The following is a 25,784-nucleotide window of genomic DNA, read 5'->3' on the forward strand; positions in this document are numbered from 1 at the left end:
CAGCCAACTGTAAATTTCACAGAAGGAGGAAATTATTAAGCAGATGAGGGCAGGATAAATCATGTCAATGTTAATGAACTGAATTTATATCAAATTAAAATGTCATGTTTGACCAAGTCTTGCCCCTATCTTTGGCCTGGGCCTGCCTATTTTCAAAGGGGATCTATTTATCCCCTTCCTGAGGGCCACTAAGAAAAGTATCTGTATCCCTCTGCCCAAGAAAAGTTATACACTATGAATGCTGAGCTAGATTAATTGTACCTTCCAACCCATATGAAACTCAACATGGAATCTTTCTATACTTGAAAATGAATTGTTTGACTACAATAGTTGATTCTCTGTACATGATTGTTCAACTCTATTCTCAAGTCAAAACTGAAGATTCAGTTTGAGAAGATGACACTGCTTCAGCCAGGCAAGGCTATGTAACCAAATGTCTTGCTTCTGAACCCCAAAAAGCGGGTGGGGGAAAGAAATATTTATCATTTTCTTACTATCCCCTAATCATCATCATTTTTTCAAGGGACAAGTAAAATTATGCCTGTTCTAGCACAGTGAATATATTTTGTTATTAGAAACCTGAGTTATATAATTTCTAATTTATATAAATAGAAAAGCTCTTGGTCCTGCATATTAGAAGATGGGTATAAAGTCTCCTGTCATGAAATAAAGAAGAAAGATGGGAAGCAAGGAGAAAAGATGTATGAGCTATCTCATGTATTTATTGGGAGAAGCAATCAGCACAAATTCAGAAGAGGTATAGCAGAGCCAGATGGAGACTATAAAAGAGAGATTTACACTTCTTTTGTAATTCCTATAGTAGCAAATTTTATTGTTAATTTTTTTTCAGGTCTTGATGGACGTTGCATTCATCATTGAACCAAGCACTTAAGTATAATCAGCTTTATTCTTCCTGCCCTATAAAATTAGTTTAATAGGTTTCTCATTTTATTTATTTATTTATTTATCAAATTTATATAGGGCCAATATTGCCAAAAGTGTCAGGCATACAGGTATAAACAGTAAACAGTGAAGACATAAAACAAAGAAAAAAGGCGTAGGAGAAAATATTTATTAACAACAATAATAGAGCCATTGCAGGTTCTCACTTGTCCTCTGGGATCCTCAAGCCTGATGACAAACACAGGTCCTGAGGGGCTTCCAGAAGATCGAGATAATCTGACTTCAAGGGGGGAGAAGGTTCCATAAGGCGGGTGCCATGGCAGAGAAAGCTGCCTCCTGGGACCCATCAAATATAGTTCCCTAAAAAGCCTTTGATTAGCAGCATGCCTGTTCCACTAGATCTGATGGGACCAGCAGGTGTAATGGGAAGAGATGGCCCCTCAAACAACCCAGCCTCATGTCATGAGGACCTTTAAAGATGAAAATCCTAACCTTGAATTGAACCAAGAAGCACACTGGCAATCAATGTGATTCACAAAGCAAAGGTGTAGAACGTGCTGTTCTAAGGGCACAAAATTGCCAGCTGCATTCTGCACCAGCTGAAGCTTTTGGATACTCTTCAAGGGCAGTCCCGTGTAGAGTCCATTAGAGTAATCCCATTAGGAAGAGATAGGGCATGATTGACTGTGAGAAGAGCCCTCCAATCCAGGAATGAGCACAATTGTGCAAAGGCCCTCCCAGTCATCACTGCCACTGTTCTTCAAGCAGCACTTATAATTCAGGAGGATCCTCATCTTTGGCCTTGGATCTGTCTGGAACAATGCAACCAAAGATGGCATAGTCCTAGATTCAGCAAGGCCTAAAACCCAAAGCCATTCAGTCTTGCCAGAGTTCAGCTGAAACTTCTTGTTCCCAGCCCAGCCCCTTATAAACTCCATGCATCAGATTAAGATGTTCATGGCATTACTTCATTTGCCAGGGTAGAGATATAAAATTGGGCATCATCAGCATGATACCTCACCCCATTGAGACTGATGAGCTCACCTAGCAGCCTTGGGTAAATGTTGGCTAGCAGTAAGACAGCACCAAAGCCTGCAGCCCACGTAATAGGGGGTGAGAACAGGATCTCTCCCCAATTACAATCAATTGCAATCAGTCCCAGAGAAAGGAGGCAAACCAGCACAACACAGTGCTGCCTACCCACAATCCTCTAGGCTGTTGCAGGATATCATGATTGATGTAGTTGAAAGCTGTAAAGAGGTCAAATAGGGCGAGGATGGATGCACCACCCACATCCCACCCTTGCCAGGGATAATTCAAAAGCACAGCCAGTGCTGGGTCTGAATCTGGACTAAAACAAATCCAGACAATCTGCTTCATCCACAGACCTTTTACACCGATTCACAACCACCTTCTCAACCACCTTCCCCCCAAAAGTTAGTTAACGAACAACCAATCAAACAACCAGCTGATTACACTAGCACACAAGACATTTATAAGCTAAGGAGAATAGGCTGATGATGTTATCTAGTCTGGTAGCAAAACATTCAGAAACTAAATTAAAATAAGCTTGGAGAGCAAACCACTACCAAAATTTAAAACCCAAACTACAAATATTTTCTATTATTTCAAAATCCATCTTCTAAAAGTAGAATCTTATTCTAAACTGAATATATATTTTTTCCTGAGATCATGCAATGCTGGAGGTAGAGTAAAAACACATGTATTGGGCAGATGGCCAGTTGTCTTCTCTCAGCAGTCTTGTGACAAATTACTAATTTCTCATTACAGCAGAGAAACAAGTGACTTTAACTGCCAAATTCATCTTGTGTCCTATCACTCCATAAGTTCTGGGTTTGCACTTGGTCTTTACGCAAATGGAGTCAATGGTTTTCTTTCCTAAGGACCCAAGTCAGGGCAGGTGTAACACATGGTATTCTTGGAGATTAGTCATACAATCGTAATCATGTTGGTGCACAAGGACATGTCTAGGCTGCAGCTCTTCCTCCTGTTTCTCAAGGTTATTCTTCCAACCATTACAGTCCATAATGTAATGGTATTATGATAAGGTTAATCAGAATGATGCAAAAAGGGATATATTTTTTTGAGTTTTCCAGAATCTGAAGTGTTTCTCAGAAAATCAGAAATACTGTACTTGAGCAAAGCTCTTAATTCTTCCTGAAGAAGTCACCTTGGGGATCTAAAATGTGCAGTTGATATTCAAAACCCCCAGTATAATTTTCTACAGCTAAAATTAATATCTATTCCAAGTCAAGCATATATGACAGGTAATTCCACATGGAACTAGTTTAATTTTACTGTCATCAGTTTGGATGTACTTTACCATTGCCTTCTTCATGAATTTCTTTTTCTTTTAACTTCTAAATCTAGCCTGCATGCCTGATCATTCCTGATGGTCTCCTATCCAAGTCCTCTCTACATCTCACCCTACTCAGCTTTCAAAGTTCAGCTAAGGTCAGCTAGATAGTGCCACCTGCTGTAAGCCACAGTTTTCTTTATTTGGCTTTTAATGCCATTTCTTCAGCACTTCACCACAGCCTTCCTGCAAACATTCAATAATTACTGGAGTAGATTAAGAAAGTCTGCACTCTATCCATTTTTTTCATGGTGAGCTAATAATAGCTCCATTGTTGTTATTCCTCTTGCTGTGTAACTGAGTTCCTCTGTTTTTGGCATCAGTTCAAGCAGCACTATTAAGTGGATGGTCACTTAATTCACTTCTTCTATCTGTCTCCAAGTTTCTATTTTTATTATTCAAGTCCTGCTGCAGCAAATGATAGTCAATCTCAAGGAAGAAAGGACAAACATACAGTTCAGCAAGCATATCCAAATAAATTAATCTCTTTCCTAAAACCCAGCAAACTTCTTCTTGAAGGTAAGAAGAAAAGTGCAAAGCAGATTCCAGAACTTGCAGTTTCTCTAAAAGTGATATTCCTAACTGTATTCTGGAAAATAGTTTACAGTTTCTCAGAAACAAGAGTATGAAGAGAAAATCAATAGCAGTTTTCAAACATCTCTGAAAGCAGTTTGTCTATCAAGCCAACCTCCTGCAACTTTGCAAAATACAGTTGGATCCCTTCACCTAGTCAAGGTGCAGAATGGTCTCAAGGGAACTCCTTGTTATTATAAAGAACATTTTATTTCAGCTCAAGGAATATAAACTCAATTATAATCTTACACTACACTTTTCCCAAATCACAGAAAATCTCTTAAATTCATTCCTACTACAAACTAACATACTTCCCATGGATATATGAAGGATCCATAGCTACAATGCTACATTTATAACGATTGTTTTCTTATGCTACAAATTCCAGGTATTTGGAGATCTGAAAACAGATTTTACAGCTGAGCTTTAGTCCCTATACAAGTAACTGTTTTGGATGGTTTCCCCCAATTTTTGTCATAAAAACAATCAGAATCCTTCCCCACCAAAAATGATGCCCCCCCATTACTCCTTCTAAGAAGAGTATTCGTCTAGCTCTTGCCTGTTCTTCCTTTCAATCCAATAAATGCACCCAAAGGTCACCCAGGCAGAAGCCCAGAGCCTTAAGATGGAAGTGCCTTAGAATTAAATTTGTGTAGCGGCATGAATGAGATACACATTCAAGCAATTAAGAATGTCTGGTGCAGACTAGATAAGAAAAGAGCCCCATTCAACATGGACCCAAGATTTTTTTCAGCTTTTCAGCATTTGTCAGCCCCTGCAGGCATTTCATTTAATCCATGAATTAAATGAATGAAATGTCAACAGCCAGCAATCTGTAGCCTTCTTGGTATTGCTGAACTACAAGTCCCATCATCCCTCACAATTGGCTCTGCCTCCTGTGGATGTTGCAGAGTTTTTAAATCAGCAGGGCTTTGGGACAGGATTGTTTGCCCTTGTTGTTGTGTTCTTTTTTATTGCAGATTGTTGGTCGATGTTTTACTATAATTATTTTCTTACCATGGACATTTTATCGTATTTTATCTTGTGAACCAGAATGATTTGGCATACAAAGTCAGCATAATTAAGCATACAAAACTGTGCCAGTAGAGTCTAGCTTTCTCTAATACAGACAGTCCTCGACTTACAACCATCTGGTTAGTGACCATTCAAACATCACCACCAGATGGATTTGTAGCGGATGGCAAACCATATGCAACGAATAGTCCTTAATGGTACTATATCCACACAGAGAGAAGTAAGGAGTGGGGTACAAGGCTCCTTCTTAGGCCCAGTACTCTCCAAAATCTGCATAAATGACTTAGATGAAGGAATAGAAGGGGAACTCATCAAATTTGCAGATGACACTAAGCTGGCAGGAATAGCCAACACCCCTGAAGACAAGCTCAGGATCCAAAAAGATCTTGACAAACTTGAACAATGGGCCTTATCCAACAAAATGAATTTTAATATGGAGAAAAAGCGAAGTTTTACATTTAGGCAAGAAAAATCAAAGGTGTAAGTCCAGATTAGGTAAGACCTGGCTCAGAATCGGTAACTGTGAGAGGGACTTAGTAGAGTCCTAGTGGATGGTCACTTGAAAATGAGCCAGCCGAAAAAGCTAAGACAACCCTGCGTTGTGTAAACAGAGGCATAGAATCAAGAACACATGAATAATTAGAACCGCTTTATAAAACCCTTTATAAAACCCTATAAAACCTGGACTACTGCAACTAATGTTGGTTACCATACTATAAAAAAGATGCTGAGACTTTGGAAAAAGTTCAGAGAAGAGCAACTAAGATGATCAAAGGCCTGGAGACTAAAACATATGAAGAACAGCTGCAGGATTTGGGTCTTGCTGGTCTAAAGAATAAAAAAATAGGGTCGACATGATATCAGTATTTCAGTATTTGAGGGGTTGCCACAAAGAAGAAGGAGTCAACTTATTTTCCAAAGCACAAGAAGGGAAGACAAGAAACAATGAATGGAAACTAATCAAAGAGAGAAGCAACTTGGTATTAAGGAGAAACTTCCTAACAGTGGGGACAATTAACCAGTGGAACAGGTTGCCACCAGAAATCGTGGGTGCTTCATCACCGGAGGTTTTTAAGAAGAGACCGGACAGCCACTTATCTGAAACACCATAATATATATAGGTTCTCCTCCTTGAGCAGGGGGCTGGGCTAGAAGACCTCCAAGGTCCCCTCCAGCTCTATTCTATTCTAAATTCTATTTTCCAAAGCACCAGAAGGCAAGACAGAAATGATGGATGGAAACAAACCAAGGAAAGAAGCAACCTAGACATAAGGAGAAAATTCCAGACAGTGAGAACAATAAACCAGTGGAACGGCTTGCCACCAGAAATTGTGGGTGCTCCATCACTGGGAGCCTTTTAAGAAGAGACTTGTCACTTGTCTGGAATAGTATAAGGTCCTCTGCTTGAGCAGAGGATTGGACTAGAAGATCTCCAAGGTCCCTTCCCTTCTGTTATTCTGTTAAAGTTCTGTTAAAATGATTTATGACTGTTTTTCACACTTATGACCACTGCAGCATCCTCATAGCCCCATGATCAAAATTTGAAAACTTGGCAACTGGCATGTATTTATGATGACTGCAGTGTCCTGGGGTCATGTAGTCACCATTTGCAACCATTCCAGATGGCTTCCGACCAGCAAAGTCAATGGGGGAAGCCATATTAATAACTGCATGATTCACTTAACAACAGTGGCAAAAATGGTAATAAAATGGGGCAAAACTCACTTAATACTGGCCTTGCTTAGTAATGGAAATATTTGGCTCAATTGTGGTTGTATGTCAAGGACTACCTTACTATATTCTTCACTCCCTGCTTTCTGAAACACTATGCTAAATTAAATATTCTGTAAAACTCTTAGCTTGTACTCTGTTTAGTGCCATTTTGGTTAATCTGAATAAAATATTTTGGGATATTTTTATTTCCTGCTAGAACAGTGCAGTTAGAATAGCATTTATTTTCAAGGCACACCTGTGTATTGCTTAAACACGCAGTTGCTTGCAAACTTCTCCCCTGTGCCTCATTTTGAATGTTGCAGTTCTGAAATGAAACAGAACACACTCCAAGAATGGGAACCAGAGACCAGCAATACTAGTAGCTACAAAGAGCAGAGACTATTAAGATTTTCTTACCAATGCAAAGAAATCACCCTAAAAAAAAGTTCAGATTGAGATTACCCTCAGGGTGGTTTCATAATTCAGATTTCTTAATTCACCTGAACGATTAAATGATCATCTCTCTAAATTAAATGACTGTTCGTTCTTCTCTTTTCCCTGAAGTTATGAAGCTTGAGCACAGATCAACCTGCTTAATTCAGTAAAACTAAGAAGCTTCAGGCAAAAAAAAAGTTTCAGGCATCAGAGGGTTTTAACAGGCACAATGATTTTTAACATGTTACAATGGCGAATTAATAAACCACCTATAATCTCTCCCCTATGAAATTATTCTCACCCTGATAACCTCCACTTCAGCTCAACTTTTTCCCAATGTCTCATTTTTCACTACTATAGGGTAATTTCTCCTTCAATATTATAAATATCGGTCTTAAAAAAAACAACACCCAAATCCATAGCTCCCAGATAACATTATTTTTAGACAGACTTCTAAATTATGTTGATCTAATTGAAAGGGGGAATGTGTGTGGTTGCCTATGAATTGATAGGTGAGAGAGATAGAGAATATAAATATATGCATGAAGAAATGTGGTGATGGCAAAGGAAAAACTGAAACTAAAACCATTTAGTTTCACTACATCATTTTCCTTTTTCTACTATTGTTATTGTTAATATATTCCTTGCTTAGGAAACTCAGCACTGATCTAGAATAGATACTGAGAAATTAAATAGCTCCATTTATCATGGAGTAAATTTATTGGGAAAATTTTACCAAAAATTATGCCGTATTTGCTAAATCTTGTAGCTGTAGTAAAGAAAACCAAGAGTTTTATGGTAATAGATTAACATGGTAGTTTCTTTGTCGATGAACATCAGAATGCAATCCTACTAAATCTAACCATCAACACCTATTTTTGTAGTTTCTTTTCCTGTAAACTAGCATTTAGAGAATGTGATGGAGGGTAGGTACTTCCAACATAAATGTAGTAGTAGTCACAACTTCCACCTGCTCTTCCAGCAGAAATCACGAGCCCAGGAGAACCCCTGGGTTGTATTGCCACAACTGTCTGGGGTAATGCAACCCCACCCAGATCTAAAATGATAAAACAACTGAATCCTGGAGTCCCTTTATCCACAGCCACTCTGTCTTGCCAGGATTCATCTGAAACCTATTGCCCCCAATCCAGACCTCTTACAGCCTCCAGGCACTGAGAAAAGGTAGCCACAGCAATGCTTGGATCACCGGGGATGGATGGGGATGAAAGCTGTGTATCATCTGCATTCTGATAACATCTCATCCCATGGTGTCAGACGAGTAGTTTAGTATGTAAACAAACTAATGTGAAGTGAGACAGCAGATTCTACATACTTCAAAAAACTACAGCTTGGTAAACAAGAAGTCAAATAATGAGAACCATCTACACCCTAATAATTTCCTTAGCTGTAATTGGGTATAAAGCCATTTCTGCATGCAAATAGGAAGCAGATGCATCCCTTGCCTTATTTTTCTTTTCCTTTGTACTGTATTTAATACTTTTTTCTACTCTTTGTTTTAGTTTGTATTAGTTTTTACTATTGCAATTATTATCTTTAATAACAGTGTTTTTAGAACAGGAAATTAAATATTCAATTATCCAAAATGAAAAGGTAAAGTCATTTTTAGTCAAGCTTGACTTCTTCCTCACATGAGGTTGAAGTGGTTTGCTACTGTCTCCTGTAAGTGTTCTCTACCTCCCAGTCTATCTAACAGCTCTGATATTCCTAAATGATCCCAAATACAAGTATTAAGCACAGCTGATCCTGCTTAGGTTTTATCAAGGTCAGTCAAGGTCAACTAGGTAATGCCATGTAGCATTATTTTGCTATCTTACTTCTATCACTTATTGTAAGACTAGAATAATTTTACCTTTACATTTTCATATTTATTCTGCAAACAGAACATATTTATATCAAAGATAGTATGATAATAGTAAGAAACAAGACTTGGGCTGTAAGTATTTAATTTGATGGAAAGTGAAATTATCTTTTTCCATTTTGAAAGAATCAACTGTTAAGACTTTGAAGTAGAGAATTCCAATCTGCACTTTTATCAATCTGCTCTGTGGTCTTCAATTCAATTCAAAATAGAGTTGCTTGGAAAACAATTTACAGAAATAAGATAATTCTATAATTTTCCTAAATATCTCAAGGGGTTTTCTTGGTATTGACCATGGCATTCTTTTTGAGGTTGCCTCTCAATCGTTTGAAAATAAATATGCATGAGTGGGACTGAAGAGAGAAAAAAAATTCTTGTGTGGACTCTTCTGTGATTTCTTATGTTTTACATTTGTCTCATACCTTTTAAAATATCTGCATAGAACAATCAGGAAAGATCTTATATAGTATGGGCATATCCTGGCGGTAATGGAGCAATTTGCAACTGTTTGTTTGTGCGTTAAGAATCTAGTTTGGAACACTGCTGCTTAGATGGTACTTTAAAGCAACGAAGTCTGAGGTTTTGGGACGGTGAGCACAATAATATTATCAGACATCAGGTAAACCATAATTGGGATAAACAGTTTAAGAACCATTGGTCTAGAATGCAGATGAAGAGCAGAAGAGTGAGGCTATGAGAAAAATGGTCTTTTTCCATTAATATGTCCTTTGAAACTTGGGGATATGAGTCTGGTATAATTTCTAGACTGTGATGTAGCCTGTCATAACACGTTAAGTGTGACTGAATATATTTCAATATATTTGTAGTTTCCCCATGAGGTTAGTGCAGATGGCATGGTGCTAGCCTGCAAATCCATAAACTCAGCCTACTCCTATTATGTCTACTAAAAAATAAGTATCAAATGTATTAAATATACCAAAAGTGGCAGTAAAGTTGAAATGTAATAACAAGAGTCCAGGACAAATGGTATAAGCAGTACTATACATATTTATTAAAAAATACAGCCCATTGAGCTTAATGGGATTTACTATGACATTGCTGTCAGAGCCAAATTCTCTCTAATGTTGTCTAATATATGATAAAAGTACTACAAAAACCATGCTTAAAATTATTTTTCACTACAAAGGATGAGAAACAAATTAAGCAAAGTAAATCAAGATACATACGGTATATTTGGGCTGTAACCAGAGGTGGAATTCTACCAGTTCGCACCTATTCGCTAGATTTATGTGACTTATGACCATTTTTCACACTTACGACCAGGAGTGGGATTCAAATGTTTTTAACAACCAGTTCTGTGGGCATGGCTAAGTTGGTGGGCGTGGCTTGGTGGTCATGTTATTGGCTGGACGTGGACAACTCAATATCACTCACATCGAGGCACGTATCTCCTCACCTGGCCTCTCATGACTGTGGTGATGCTGAAACAGTCGTAAGTGTGAAAAATGGTCATAAGTCACTTTTTTCAGTGCCATTGTAACTTTGAATGGTCACTCCACAAAAGCAAAGTACCAGCAAAGGAGGGGAAAAAATACTCCAGAGAAGTTCCTGAGACAGGAAGTCTAGTCCTGCCAAGGATGTAATAAGGGTAACGGAGAGGTAGTTTCTGTAAGCAACACCAGAATGTTTCCTTCCTGCCTTCCTTACAGAATTAGGCCAGTAATTTCTTCTAACAACCAGTTCTCCGAACTGCTTAGAATGTTAACAACTGGTTCTAGCAAATAGGTGCGAACTGGTAGAATCCCACCCCTGGTTACAACTGTTGCAGAATCCCCACAGTCATGAGAAGCCAGGCGAGGAGATGGGTGCCTCAATGTGAGTGATGTTGAGTTGGCCACACCCAGCCGGTCACATGACCACCAAGCCACGCCCACCAACTAAGCTACGCCCACAGAACCGGTTGTTAAAAAATTTGAATCCCACCCCTGGCTGTAACACTAGGTGTTCCTATCCTCAGGGGATCAGTCTAATTATTTTTAAGTGATTGAAGTTTTTAGCCCTCTCATTCTAATTCCATAATCTAATTTAAATTAGAATCCAACAAACCATTTGATATCCATGGCCAGATCAAATGATTAAGACAGCCAGTTTGGTCTAGGGGTAAAGCGCTAGTATAGAAACCCAGAACGAGAGAGTTCTAGTCTCACCTTAGGCATGAAAGCTAGCTGGGTGACTTTGGACCAGTCACTCTCTTTCAACTGAACCCAACTCAAAGGGCTGTTGTTGTGGGGAAAATAGGAGGAGGAAAGAAGTATGTTTTCTGCCTTGAGTTACTTATGAAGTTTTTAAAAAGTGAATAAGAATCTGATAAATAAAGTAAATATATAAAGAGAAGGAGAAATCATGATCATCAGCATTCTTTACCACAAAAGAATTTTTATCAGCTTTGTTACAGTTATAGACAAAATTAAAAATGAGGAACATGGGGTGGTCCAGCACACTAGATGTTTTGATGGTATTGTTTTAAGTCAGAGGTTCCCAAAGTTGTCATGGCATCCTAAGTGTCTCCATAATTCTTTCCACAGCAGCCCTAGACTAAAACTAAGAACTACCTAAAGCTGATAGTTTGCAATCCTGTAGTTTCCTGAGTTTCAGTAGCACAGTTTAGACACCACCAAACTGGTGTTTCCCTGTCCTTTCCAACTTGCTGGACTTCCAAGTGGCTGTTAAAACACTTGACACATTTGGGCATTGAAAGAGTAGATCTACTTTTTAAAAATATGAAGCTACTTTGCACCGATTGTGGTTAACCAGTTTGGTGAATCAAATCCAAATATAGTCCCTGGAAAGAAATAAGGGAGAAAGGTTATCTTTCTTCAGTATCTTTCTGAGAAAATATTAACCTGGCACCATTATCTTATTCTTAATTTTCTACTGAATTTTATTGTTTTGTGTTTGTTTTATGTGGCAAGTGAGCATGATTTAATCTGACTTAATCAATTTTGGGCTAATGAACTAAGGAGCTCTTTTATTCCTCTTATTTTTATGGATGGAGCTTATACATACAGGAGTATCATAGCTTCACATTTTAGCACATACACCGAAACCCAGATCTAGATGTGAGAAAAGTATTTTTAATTTCCAACAGTTTATAGTATATTCTTATTATAGGCATTTATATGCAGTGACCTGAAGCAAGTCTGATGGTTATTCAAGGCTTCTGCAAATTTGTGAGCCACAACTTGCATGAGCTACCAGAGTGGCTTGCCTATGCTTCCTTCCTAAGGACATTTCTGAGGCATTTTAGACCTGCAGAAATAGAGTGGATGAAAGCAGTTTGCTGACAGACTGCTGTCTCTGGCTGCAGAACCAAGTTGGGTGGGGCAGAGGGGAATCCAAGCAGTAACAGTGCGCAAAAAGAAAAGCCAACTTCTGCCTTCCGATGATTCCACAGTCACAACAACAAATGTTCTGGTACTCATTCAATTCATGCATAAGTATCTTTAGTTTGTATTTTCTTAAATAATAACCCTAACACAAACAAGACAAATGTGTATTTAACAACTATTTAAATAATGCATAAACATGAGCAGCAATTGATAAAATCCTTCCAAAATATGAGGTTCCATTAAACAATTAAAGCCATCACAATGCGTAAATATGTATGTTAAACAAACCTCACCCAAGACATCTTCTATGCTTCATTATAAAATATAACAATTTGTTTCCATCCCTGCAAAATTCAGAAACTGGACTAGGCAGCCCCAGAAGTGACTATGTCATAGGATGACTGAGCAAACTGAGTTTATTTTAGGAGAATTGGATAGTCTTCTGGATGATCACCTGCGCATGCCTAAAACCAGAAGATATTAGGGCACTGACAGCAGCTTAGCACAGAGCCAACTATATAAACAAATATTCAACCAATGTGCCCCTCATTTTCCCCACCTCAAATATAACAATTTGATCTGAATTAAGTCATAGTCCCACATGAATTCCCAATTAAAAGAGTGAATATCGAAGAATTTCTATTCTGAAACACCAATATTCTTTGGAAGTATTTTTCCTCCCAGAAGCATTCACTTTTACTCATTATCACTATTCACAGTAAAATTACCTTTCCTAAAGTGACCTGCCTCAAGTCATTGGCTTGAGGTTCCACTTGGGTCCTTCAGTTACAGCTGATGTGACCAGAAATGGGAAGTCAAGTTTAAGACTTCTGTAGAGACTACAGTGGTGATAGCTGCAAGGGACCTTTCTGAGGTTGCTAAAATAGAGGGTTGAGTTGTCAGAACCAGTTGTAAAAGCTCTTCCCACCACCATGCTGCTGGAATGCATCAAACAAAAAATACACTCTCTATACCTACATTTTCAAATACTAGGAGAATCATAGCCATCCTCCCCCAAGCAATAGACCTGACATCCATCAACCCAACTCTGTAGAAATAAATCATGGCTTATTCCCCCCTATTAATATTATTATATACACAAAAATGACAGTATACACAGCAAACGAGATAACTATGCTGGATTTTTTATTTTTATTATTATTATTATTATTATTATTATTATTATTATTATTATTATTATTATTCTGCCAGGGAATACACATTGATTTGATGACCTATTGGACAGTGCATCCCACTCCAAACAAAGCTGCACGACAAGAATTTATTCTTACAACTAGGAACCGGTTAAAACGGTGAGAACAGGCGTCCCCAGAATTGCAAAACGGTCTCGTACCATAAGAATCGAGTCCTTATGAATAAAGCTTCTCAACCATTTCAGTCGTAAACAGTTGGATGTCTTGCAAAATGTCCAGGAATATAAAACGCGCGCATATAATGTCACTGATAGTAAAAACAAAACGTGCGGCGATCGCTGGCGAATCCCAATCGACCGTGGTTCACACATTGAGGCCGGCCACCCTTTCACCGCCCTAACCCTCCAAAAGTCGCATTTCGAATCGTTGGCGACCGCGCTCCTTAGAAGCGAATTCGGGAAGCCGCGAAGGGTGGACGGCCGCACCTCCGGATCCCCGAGTAATCCTTTCCGCTTTGATCCCATCCTACTTTAAATCGCCGAGCGTCATTCCTACGTGCGGTACCGCCGTAAGAAGCGGCTTCCCAGAGCGCATGCGCCCATCCACCGCATCTCGCCCTACTTTTAACATCGGAGAGGGAGAACCTAACGTGCACAAAAACTCAGGCGCGTTGACAAGTCCCCCTAAATCGCCAAATCGTGTGAAAAACGGTGCGGTTTATTTATACACGTTTTCGGTCCGTTTCCCGGCTGCAAAAAGGGTCGACCCTCCCCCCAACAGCGCACCCGTCGTTTTCCAACACCGCCCCCACCCACCACCCAATAACCAACACCACCCCGCCGCCTTTTGTCCTAAGCCACCTCTGCTTAAGCTCGTTCCTAACGGGAAGAAGGACGAAGAGGTGACCTCTACAAGCTGCGAGACCTTCAACAGCTGCAGCAGAGGAAGGCGGGGGCGGGGGGAGGGACGGAGTTTGTGCCGCGACCAACCGGCAAAGATACCTCACCTCGATTTCTGACAATTTGGGGGAGGAGGGGGGAAACCCACCCTTTTTATAAGCCCTCGGACTCCAGCATAGGCGCCGCGGGCGAAGGGGCTGAGACTTACCCAAGAAAAGGCAGATGGAGCCTCCAGTGACAAGCAAAAGAGTGAGCATGCCTACCGGAGCGGGCTGCAGCATGGGCGGCCTGAGGCGCGAAGGCAGCTCGAGGAGGAGGAGGAGGAGGAAAGAGCGGTGGGGAGAGAGAGAGAGAGAGAGAGAGAGAAACTGCAGCAAACTCGCTGCAGTGACAGCGCCGGCGCTCGGCCGGCTGCCAGGCGCAAGCCCGCCTGCCGCTGCGTTCCCGCGGCAGCGAAGAGGGTTGTTGTTTTTTTTTCTTTTTTAGCCCCGCCCCTCATCCCCGGCTCTCGCGCCCGGCCTCTGGAGAGAGAAGGCGACGTGCCCCTCGACGCCACAAAGGCGGCGGCGGCGACGTGCCCGGCCATCTCACGCAGCCCACCTACCTGCCGATCGGCCGGCGCGGCGCAGCAACCCCCCCCACTTCCTCGCGAGCCCGCCTCGAGCCTACCGGGCGGAGAAGGCGTGGCCCAGCCCCGGGTACCGGCCGCGGGCTAAAAAAAAAAGCCGGTTGTGGAGCGGGAAGACCTCGTCCGGCGCGCAGCGAAGGTCGGAGGTGTCCTCCGGTGTGCATCGGATTGCAGCGGCTCGCCTGGAAAAACCTTTGTTCAGCCCCGTTATTCAGCCAATCCGGCTCCGTTATAGGGTTGACAAGTGAGGTTCGTGTATTGCTGTAGTCACAATCCCATTCTACCTCTTGTGTATACTGAGGCAACTGGACGGTTTTTGAAATAATGGGGGTTGGGGGGTGGGAGAGCGGGGGAGGAATGGTGTAAATTGCCAGCTCACCTCAAGGAGCCTCAAGGGCTTTTGTAAAAATAAAAAAAATGTCATGAATCATTGGTGGCATCTTCTTTCTTTGTGAAGTAATTGGATTGAATTACAGAGATGGAAGGGACCTCGGAGGTCTTCTAGTCCACTGGTCGCTAACCGGTGGGCTGGGGACCACTGGTGGTCCGCAAGAAAATTTTGGTGGTCGACAGGGAAATTTCTTAATCCAGGCTGCATGGAGACACAAGGCTGCGCTCCCCACATGGCCTGCCCACTGCTGGCCCCCACCCTTCGGCCAAGCACAAACCTTACCTTGAGTAGAGCCACACAAGCTGGAACTGGAAGGTAAGACCAACGGCAGGGGAGGGAAATCCACCCCAGGGTGGCTTGCTGATGTTGGTGGGAAAGTTGTTCCTATATTCCAGAGCTGCAGTAGTCACAAGACTGGCCCTTTAGTCATCCCAGAGCAGCTTCTCCAGTCCATGGCAGGGCGGTGCACCCGGGTGGAGGAGCAGCTGCTCCAGGATAACCAAAGGGTCAGTCCTGTGACTACTGCAGCTCTGGAATATGGGACCGACTTTCCCACCAACGTCTGCAAGCCACCGTCAGTCAAAATCCATATTAGTGGTCTGCGGGATTTAAAATGATGAGTTTGGTGGACCCTGAGGTTCAAAAGGTTGGCGACCCCTATTCTAGTCCAATCCCCTGCTAGAGCAGGAGACCCTATAACATTCCAGACAAGGGGCTGTCCAATCTATTCTTAAAAGTCTCCGGTGATGGAGCACCCACAATTTCTGAAGATTCGTATTCTCATTAGGAAATTTCTTCTTAGTTCTAGGTTGCTTCTCTCTTTGATTAGTTTCCATCCATTGTTTCTTGTCTTCCGCTCTGATGCTTTGGAAAATAGCACCAACTACCTTCTTTGTGACAGCCCTTCAAATGTTGAAACACTACTATCATGTCATCCCTAATCCTTCTTTTCACTAGACTAGTCAAACCCAGTTCCTGCAACTGTTCTTAATATGTTTTAGCCTCCAGCCCCCTAATCATCTTTGTTGTTGTTTTGTTGCAATTCACAAAACAATTGCACCTCTGCTCCCACCAACATCTCAATGACTCAGTAGGTCCTTATGAGGTCCTTTCTCACATCACTTTTCCTGGAATTGCTTTTTTCTGGAATTTTTTTGAACTGAGGTGGCAACAACACCAAGCCTTGTTAGAGCATGGCCTTGACTGTTCAAAAGCAGGTTTTAAGTCAGATGTTTGTACTTTAAAAATTGCACAGTAATCAAACATTTCCTACGCATAACAGAGAAATTGTGAGATTATTATCAAAACAAGGATATGCATATTACAAAGACTTGACTTCCATTACCCCCCAGCCAGGCTGCCAATACAGGTAGTTCTCAACTTTCAACTTACAATAGTTCATTTACCAACCATACAAAGTTACAACAATGAAAACACTGACTTATAATCACTTTTCACACAGCCATTGCACCATCCCCATTGTCATATAATCAAAATTCAGGTGCTTGGCAACAGATTCTTACTTACGACAGTTGCGGTATCCTCGGATCATGTGATCACTCTTTGCGACCTGACATGCAAAGTCAATGAGTGTTGTGGTTAGCCAGCAGCAGATGCGGATGGCTGAGGAGACTGCGGACTCAGATGAGTGGCCAGGACCATTAGGGAGTGGACTGCTGCCTTCAGAGATTGTGGGGGCTGGCAGCAGTGATGAGGAGGTTCCCGAGGAGCCTGTGCCAAGTGCGTGCAGGATTGCTTGCAGGAAAGAGCAACTACAACAGCATGGGCATCTCAGGAGTAAGGCTGCAAGGTAATGGCCCTTCTTCAAGAAGATAAACAGCTGTGAAGCAAACATTCTTTGTAGGAAGCAAAGACGTTTTGAAACTCAGCCTCATGGACATTACAGTTGGTATTTGAAGACTCTTGTGTTGTAAACTTTCTTATCTGTTGTTTTTTGGCAGCCTTGCAAAAACTTGGCAAGGCTCTTTCTTTTCGGAGCTAATTAGTTGGAAGCAGCCTTTTATATGTGAAGAAACAGTTTTCACAGATGAAACATTAAAAGGTTGTGCTGCTGCCTTTGTCTTGTGTTTGCTCTCTTGGAAAAAGGTTTGGGTCAGAACAATGGGGAAGCCTGATTCATTTAACAACTGTGTTACTACTTGCAGTGATTCACTTAACTTTGGCAAGAAAGGTCATAAAATGGGGACTAAATTAACTTAACAACTGTCTCAACAACAGAAATTTTGGACTCCATTGTGATCATAATTTGAAGACTACCCACTGTCATTTTTCATCAAACACTTTCTGTACTAGAGATGCTCAATGTCAGCGACTTTAAGACGTGAACTTCAACTGCTGTCTCAAGGTTCATAGTCTCAAACTGATCCCAGGTAAAGATGAAGCTTCGATAATCTCTGCTGGATTTGTCCATGCAACATCCAACTCTGAGGGAATGTGACTGATTACATCCTTCAAATGTTTATTGAATTCATTGCAAGGCCCAGATGACAAACCTCTGGCTCAGTTTCCTAATATAGGTATTTAGATATGTTGTGATAGGATAGGTAATTTGTATAGGGATAAATCTGTGTAGCAGAGTAGCCAGCAGCAGTCCCCCTAACTTGTTCCTCAAGCCCTAACCACACAAAGAGCGTCTCACATCCATTTATGTATCTCCTACAGAGTGACTCCACAAACAATTGTCACACCAACTTCCATACCGCTTGGTATCTTGACTGCTGCAACATCTTTTTTCCTTTGTCTGTTTTCTCCACACAGTAACCCTGTGAGGTGGGCTGGGCTGAGAAAGAATGACTGGCCCAAAGTGACCCAGCTGGCTTTTATGCCTAAGGTGGAACTAGAACTCACCAGTCTCCTGGTTTTTAGCCTGGTGTCTTAGCCACTAGACCAAACCGGCTCGGATATCCAAGATTAAATCATAGAAAATGATATTATAGGCAGATCTGCCACTTAATAGCACAAACCAGATCCCAAGGTACTCAAAGTCCTCCTACCAGGCTTCTGAGATGAGGTGGGAGAGGGGAAGATATTGGTCAAACCCTGATCTTCACTCTACTCCTGCTGTCTTTCTAATGTCTTATGCTTTTATTACTTCTTGAGCTGTTCCATCAGTCATGGGACAATAGACATGACAGTTCCTCCAATGTATACTCTCACCTATTATACAGCCACCATTCAAACAATGTGGCTGTACACTTTTGATTCTTACTGTACACTTTTGACCTATATCATGGAGATCACTGAAAGTTCAGAGTCAGTCTCAAAATGGGATGTGTGTACCAATCTTCACATTACTCCATTTACTGAAAGAAGAAAGTATTTATGTTAGCCAGAATGTATTAGCCTCTAAGTAGAAACTGTTAGGCTGCCATGATGGCAGTGGGCAGTTTAGAATGTTTGCATTTTAAAAAAAAAATAGAATGGCTGTTGTAGTTAATACTATTAACGCTCCCTTCTTGAACTGCTTGCCTATGAATAAATACAGAAAGTCCCTATCCTCAGTCCTACAGTCTATCAAAAATATGTAAAACAAAAAGGAGATGAGAACATAGTACCTCTAGTCAAGTAATCAGGGCAACAGCAAGGAAAGATGGACATTTCTCCTTTGCCTCATTCTCATGAGGCAATTATTCCTGATTATGCCTTATGCACCAATGCTGAACTGGAAGACTGAACAACAACCACAGTGTTATTGTTTTACTAAAACCCACCTTTATCATGCTGGGATACCTTCCCGCACACACTCCAAGTTATTTATCCTTGAAAGTTCTTTCTTGACTGAAATTCAGCTTTATTGAATATCAATTGTAAATTATGGAATAGTGATTGGATAATGTGACAATAAAAATCAGTTATTTAGTATTGGATTAAGACAGGGGAAATCTGTTTTTCAAATCTAGCATCAACCAATTCCTAGATTTATTTTGACAAGTCAACATCTTTTAGCCTAATTTACCTCACAGTGGGCCTGTGTGTGTGTGTGTGTGTGTGTGTGTGTGTGTAGAAAGAATAGGAGAAGGAGTGCTACCTAGAACATGCAAGAAGATATAAAGTAAGTAACTGATCAAGCAAATTAACAATTAAGGTTTACAAAATCCAGATTGAAAATTCTCATTCATCCATGAAACACAGTGGGTGACTCCATGGCATTCACCTCTCTTCCAATATTGCTATAGGGATAAAATTGGAAAATACAAGCTAAATTGTGTATAACTCCTTGAATTTATTAAACTTTATTGAGTTTATTAAAAGTTAAATGAAATGAAAATATATAAAGACAATGATTACAGTAAAAATATAATAAAAACGTATGATAAAAGCATAGTCTATTGACCCCATGGGGATCCTTTCTGTTTCCCAGTCTTGTTCAGTGAAAAACAATGCATCCACAAATAGCAAGAAAGGTTCATCCACAAGAAAGGTTCAAAGGTGTTGTTAGTATTGTGAATGGAAAATAAAGCTCACAGCCTCCAGGGATGGGAAGCAGCATTATTATTTGAACCAAGGAAGCAAACAATTTTTTTTGCTCTTAAGGTTAAGTTGATCTTACATCCAAAGTGCTGGAATCATAATCTAGAGATGTGACAGATAAGAAATGTCATGCTTAATGCTTCTCAATACTGGGGGGCAAGGGGAAGTAACTACATTTAGAAAATCTTGTTTGAGAAGAGTCTGTCCTGTACTGTGAAGTGCTAAAATGTAAACTGTTAACATGTTGCTCAAAATTCATGTCAAATTTTACTATGAATTCTAATAAAGTCACAATATTTCCTCAAGGGAGCTAAATCCATTTTACTTTTCATTTGACCACCCTTTTGTGGTAGTGTGAGGAAAGCAGAGGAAAAGTAGAATATATAATATACTGTTGAAAACTAGATACGATTCTATTCCTCTGCTTTACAAAGGGAAAAGGAGAAGGAAGGTGATCTGATCTTTGTATGTTGTGATGAAATAATTCCAAACTATACTGTATCTCTTATCTAGAGAAATTTTAGTTTTAGGTAGATAGTATGAAACCCATTTCTGGATCAGGAAACCCTGTTCATGTTTATTCATCTGGGATTGCCCCTGAAGACCATCCAGAAGTTATATTGGTTCAGAATGCAACAACATGGATAGTAATAGGTGCACCTTAATATTTCCATATCATACCACTACTCTGTGAGCTGCACTGGCCTGCAATAGACCTCTGTATTCAATTCAAGGACTTGGTTATCACCAACATGACACATACCAGATTACAGTATTTGTATAACTGCCTATTTCCTGTTATTCTACTCATCCTACAAGGCAGGGGTGTCAAACTCAATTTCATTGAGGGCATTAGGGTTATGTTTGACCTTGGGGGGGGTATATTCAGGGGGCCAGCTTGGTGTCACTTGTATCTGGGACATCTGTGATGGCCCAGGTGGCCCACCCAGGCTCCATTTTCAGCTGTGACGCCTCCTGCAGTGCTCTGACAGTGAAATTGGGTGTGACCCTGAGTTCTGTTTTCACTGGTAGAGGCGCCATGGGCTGGTCCTTTGTTGTTTCAAGGGTGGCCCCACAGGCAGCCCGTAAGCCAGATCCAGCCCCCGGGCCTTGAGTTTGACACTCCTGCTATAAGGGAAGGCTCTAGTGGGTTCTAGGAGATGTGTGTTCTCTGTTGCTGTGCTTGTCCTTTGGAATGAGTACTCCTGCAAAAATCAGATGCCCTTTTATAGAACAATGGAAATCTGGATTTTCTTTTGTGTATTTGCCAACTCAATATATCAAGATGGTAGATAAAATTATGCTACTATGACAGTAGTTGTAGCATTCCGCCTGTACTATGTGTTGATTGTGTTTTGTTACATTGGTTTTGAATTATATTTATATTTATTTGTTTTTAATTAGTATACTCTGTCCAAAATCACAAATCGTGAGGGCATCAGCCTTATAAATTATTTGAATAAAATATTCAAAAAAATAAAATGACAACATTGTTTGGGGGAAATTATGTTATATTTTGCTTGAAAATGTCACCTGATTCTATGATGATGGATGGATGGATGGATAGATAGATAGATAGATAGATAGATAGATAGATAGATAGATAGATAGATAGATAGATAATGTTAAGGAAAACTAGGACCAAAGCAGAAGGAACATATCTAACTTCTACAATTTGTTATTTCATGTTCAACATTCAGCAAATGGATACTATATTGAAGAATTGGGAATTCAACTGCTCTTAAAGCTCTGTCCTTGGTGCTGGAAGTGAATTGATGAACTTAATTATATTTGTGAATACTAAACTATAGAAAGATTTAGGGTTTATACATTGTTTTAGTGAGTTAAAAATGATTTAAATCTCATGTTCCAATAAATAACACATATCTATCCCCATTCAGTATTTGGATTCTAAACACAGGAGCATTCAAGGATACTTCCCACATTCTTCCTACCCAGCACTAATAGAAAGCAAGAATCTTGCAGGGTTATGACTCATGTAAAAGCCAACTTTATTAATGGTAGGGAACAGCACTGCAAAGCTTATATAGCAAGTATTCCAGTTTTTGAATGCCTGATCCTGCCCTTTGTATGCTTCTATACTATCAAATTCATGTATTAAAACTAGACATTATTGAAAAAAAATCAGGAAAGCATTGAACTGTTAGAAGAACATATAGTATCACCATTACTTTTCTCTTCTGTTACTACTGTTACAGCTGTGTGAACCATTCAGAGGGCAGTTCACAAACAATTGCGCCAATCAACATCTCAATGACTCAGTAGGTCCCTATGAAGTCCTTCTCAGATCACTTTTCCTGGAATTGCTTTTTTCTGCATTTTTTCTGAACTGAGGTGGCAACAGCACCAAGCCTTGTGAGAGAATGGCCTTGACTGTTCAAAAGCAGGTTCATGGGGGCTTCAGTTACTTCACAAATTATCTTTCCAAATGGATTCACACCTTTGGGAATTATCCAATGAAGAAAAAGGGGTCTGTGATTGCCAGAAGAATTAATGGTGATTCCTTTATAAAAATGAAAACTGACTTCAAAAAGAAATATGCATTACCATTTTAATGCTTTATTCTCTGGTGGTTTATTCTTTGGAGTCCATAGACCAAGGCTGAGGGCAGGATCCTAACCAAAATCCAAAAGGAAAAGAGAAGGGTCGATGATGGATAGATGAGACTGTTTTTGCTCAGTTATATCCTTTGTCCTGTGTTTTTTTCCTTTTCTCTGATGTTCAGTGTTCTCACTTCATTTCTCCTGTCTCTTCCCTCAGCAATTAGGCTTTGTGGAAGGAACCTCCACAAATCTGCAAACAATAACAAAATCACAGAATATCACATAGGTGTAGGAAGAAAGATAACTTTTAATGAGGAATGTCGGAAGAGTCAACCCCATTCTTTCTTACTATATTTGAAGCTTCAAATCACTTGAACCTTAAAATAGAATAAGAGCTGGTTTGTCAATAGCAAACAGACCCAGAAGAATTGACCCAATCTCTATATACAGTAATTGTATAAGGCTAATCATCATCATCATGTTTTCAAAAAACAATTTTAAATAAAACTATTGCATTAAAACCAACCATCCTTAAAATAAATAATGGATGAAAAGAAGCTTCATTAAAAAATCACCAAAACAATCAATCAGATATTCTAAAAGGCATGCATTGCAAAGCTTTTGACTTGGTCAAAAGTTGGCAGTCACTGTTGGGATATGGGCAGTCATTATTTAAATAAATTATTTAAATCAAATTATTTAAATAAATGAGGCAGAGTCTGCAAGTATACATTCTTTTTTAAGACCTAAACATAAATAACCAGTTGGTTATTTATCAAATTTCTAGGCCACCCAACTCCAAAATGACTCTAGGCAGTTTCACAAGATTAAAAAAACAGGAAAAAGGCAGCATTATGTAAGAAAAAGACACACTCACTTCAAGGGAATATTGAAAAATCATTCTCTGTATCATTCAAAAACTAAGGGATGCTGACCAAACTCTAAACCCCTGAAGAAAAAAACAAGGTTTTGAGACTAGCTTGAAGGCAAAATGGAATCCTTACAAATCTCCAGGGAAATTTTGTAAAGGTAATTTTACAGTGGGATATGAGCAAAATAGCTAAGGTGAGCTTAAATGTCTTAAATGTTTTCACAGAATCAGATAATATAACTTTATATATAAATTCAATTTTAAGTTTTATTTATCTTAACATTTTTTATTGAGTTATAAAGTATTGTAAAATACAACAGTAAATAGAAAAGCAGTGGGTGGGGAGAAGGGGGAAGAGAAGTGAGGAAACATAGGGGGAAAAAGAAAAAGAAGCATTGACTTCCGACAACTCTCTGTTACAGTAAAATAAGTCATTAACATCAAACCACAACTTTTTGCTTTTCCATAGTAGTATGAATAAGTCATTTCTATAAAGATCTATCAGTCTAATCTGTAAAACCCAAAGTCACAGTTTCATTATTTTCCACATCAAGCACAACATTCAGAAGCACTCTCCATGTGGAAATAAAAATACTTATGTTCTTTTCTTTAATCAATGTAGTCAGGTTTGCTATTTCAGCTAACTCCATCAGCTTCTACAACCATTTGTCCGTGGTAGGAATTGAAGTGTCCTTCCATTTTTGCGCATACAATAGTCTTGCCTGCTGTCAACATATATAGTAACAAAGTTCAATTTTTTTCTCCAGTAGTTTTTCTATTATGTCCAAAAGGAAAGGTTCTGGTTTCATTTTTATCTCCATTTTCAAATTTTCTGTTAAAATATGAATCATACTCCAAAAATTTTTTTATTTATCACCTGTCCATCATAGATGATTAAAAAAAACCCTTCTTTACTTTTACACTTCCAACATTCATTTGACTTACCTTTATACATCTTAGATAACTTATCTGGTGTTAAATACCAATGATACATCATCTTATAGAAATTTTCTTTTAGATTATACTTAATGTAAATTTTAAACCCTTCATCCACATATTTTCCCATTTTTCAAGTATCACATTATATCCAAAATTCCTTGTTCACTAAATCACACAATGTTTTACATGTTCATTTTTCAAATTTCAATAACATTTTATAGATCTTAGCAATAATATGTTCATTATTGCCACATAGTGAAATTTCCAATTCATTTTTTAACAAAGTCAAGTCCATAACACTTTATCTGTTATGTATTTGACAGTTTAAATCTTTCTTTCAGTTGTTGATAAGTAAACCAGTGGCAAACATAACCTTCTGATTCAAGTTCTTCTCTCAGCTTTAATATTGGGTGGCCAGAGTTGAAAGATATAATTTTACCATACGTCAGCCAGTCTGGCTTTGCCACCATTTCTTTTCTTAAAAAAAGCTTCCTGTGGTGACACCCAAAGGGGCAGCTTCGCAAGAGAGCCTTATTTTATATTTATTCCACACTCTTAGTATGGCACGTCTAACAAAATGGTTATTAAAATCAACTTTTACTTTACTTTTATCATACCATAAGTAGTCATGCCATTCAAATCTTAATTCATGGCCTTCATCTAGCTTCATCTAACTTCTTATTCTGGAGACTCACCCATTCTTTTGCCCAAGTCAAACAGCATGCATCAAAATATAATTTTATATCTGGTAGATCCAAACCTCATCTTTCTTTAGCATCTTGAAATAGCTTATATCTAATTCTTGGGTTTTTTTCCCCCCTTGCCATATGAAATTACAAATCTCCTTCTGCCATTGTTTAAATGGATTGTCAGTTGTGAATATTGGTAACGTCTGAAATAAAAAAAGCATCTTTGGTAAGATTAGTCTTGATTACAGAAATTCTACCCAATAGGAAAGTTTTTGTTTTGAAGTCTTCCCTGTACTTTAATTGCTGCACATTATGATAATCACAAAGAATAATCCTAGTAAACTTATGTATTTATATTTCATATTTTTATCTGCTCATCTCCCTTAGATGCAAATATGCTATAAATGTAATATCAATTATTGTTCCCTATTTTCTTTCTATTGCAAATGTATTAAGGACGTGATATTGTGCCTATTCTAAGTGATCAAGGATGGGTTCTTTGTTTTTTCTGCAGTGGGAAGTATGATTTTACTTTTTTTTTTCAATATTTTTATATTTCTTGATAATTTTTAGTCTTTAATATAACCTAACGAACTATGTTTTTGGTTAATTAACTTTAGTTAAATTAATTAAACTTTAATTTCTTTAGAAATACCCATATTTTGACATAGAATAGAATACTATAACAGAGTTGGAAGGGACCTTGGAGGTCTTCTAGTCCAACCTCCTGCCTAGGCAGGAAACCCTACACTACTTCAGTCAAGTGGTTATCCAACATCTTTTGCAAGTTGTTCCACTGATTAATTGTTCTAACTGTCAAGAAATTTCTCCTTAGTTCTAGGCTGCTTCTCTCTTTGATTAGTTTCCACCCATTGCTTCTTGTCCTGCTCTCA

General features: G+C 39.3%; 1 protein-coding gene across 5 annotated transcripts in view; it reads right to left on the bottom strand.

Annotated features, from left to right (window-relative positions):
• ACSL6 (acyl-CoA synthetase long chain family member 6) overlaps nt 1–15,215 on the bottom strand; it is a 110,320-nt gene extending 95,105 nt beyond the window's left edge. The window contains exon 1 of one of the 5 annotated variants that reach the window (XM_087924418.1): nt 14,923–15,215. Coding sequence is in view for 3 of the 5 variants with exons in the window: in XM_087924419.1 (XP_087780545.1) it covers nt 14,527–14,599 (73 nt within the window). In the remaining 2 variants the exon portion in view is untranslated. Of the gene's footprint in view, nt 1–14,526; nt 14,796–14,922 lie in introns of those variants that run through there. The other 4 variants (XM_087924419.1, XM_087924415.1, XM_087924414.1 and 1 more) reach the window with 4 other exon arrangements.
• Nucleotides 15,216–25,784: the final 10,569 nt, after the last annotated feature.

The sequence above is a fragment of the Pseudonaja textilis genome, chromosome 2 (assembly GCF_049901715.1).
Source record: "Pseudonaja textilis isolate UNSWEBS1 chromosome 2, rPseTex1.2, whole genome shotgun sequence".
In the NCBI taxonomy this organism is placed as follows: domain Eukaryota; kingdom Metazoa; phylum Chordata; class Lepidosauria; order Squamata; family Elapidae; genus Pseudonaja; species Pseudonaja textilis.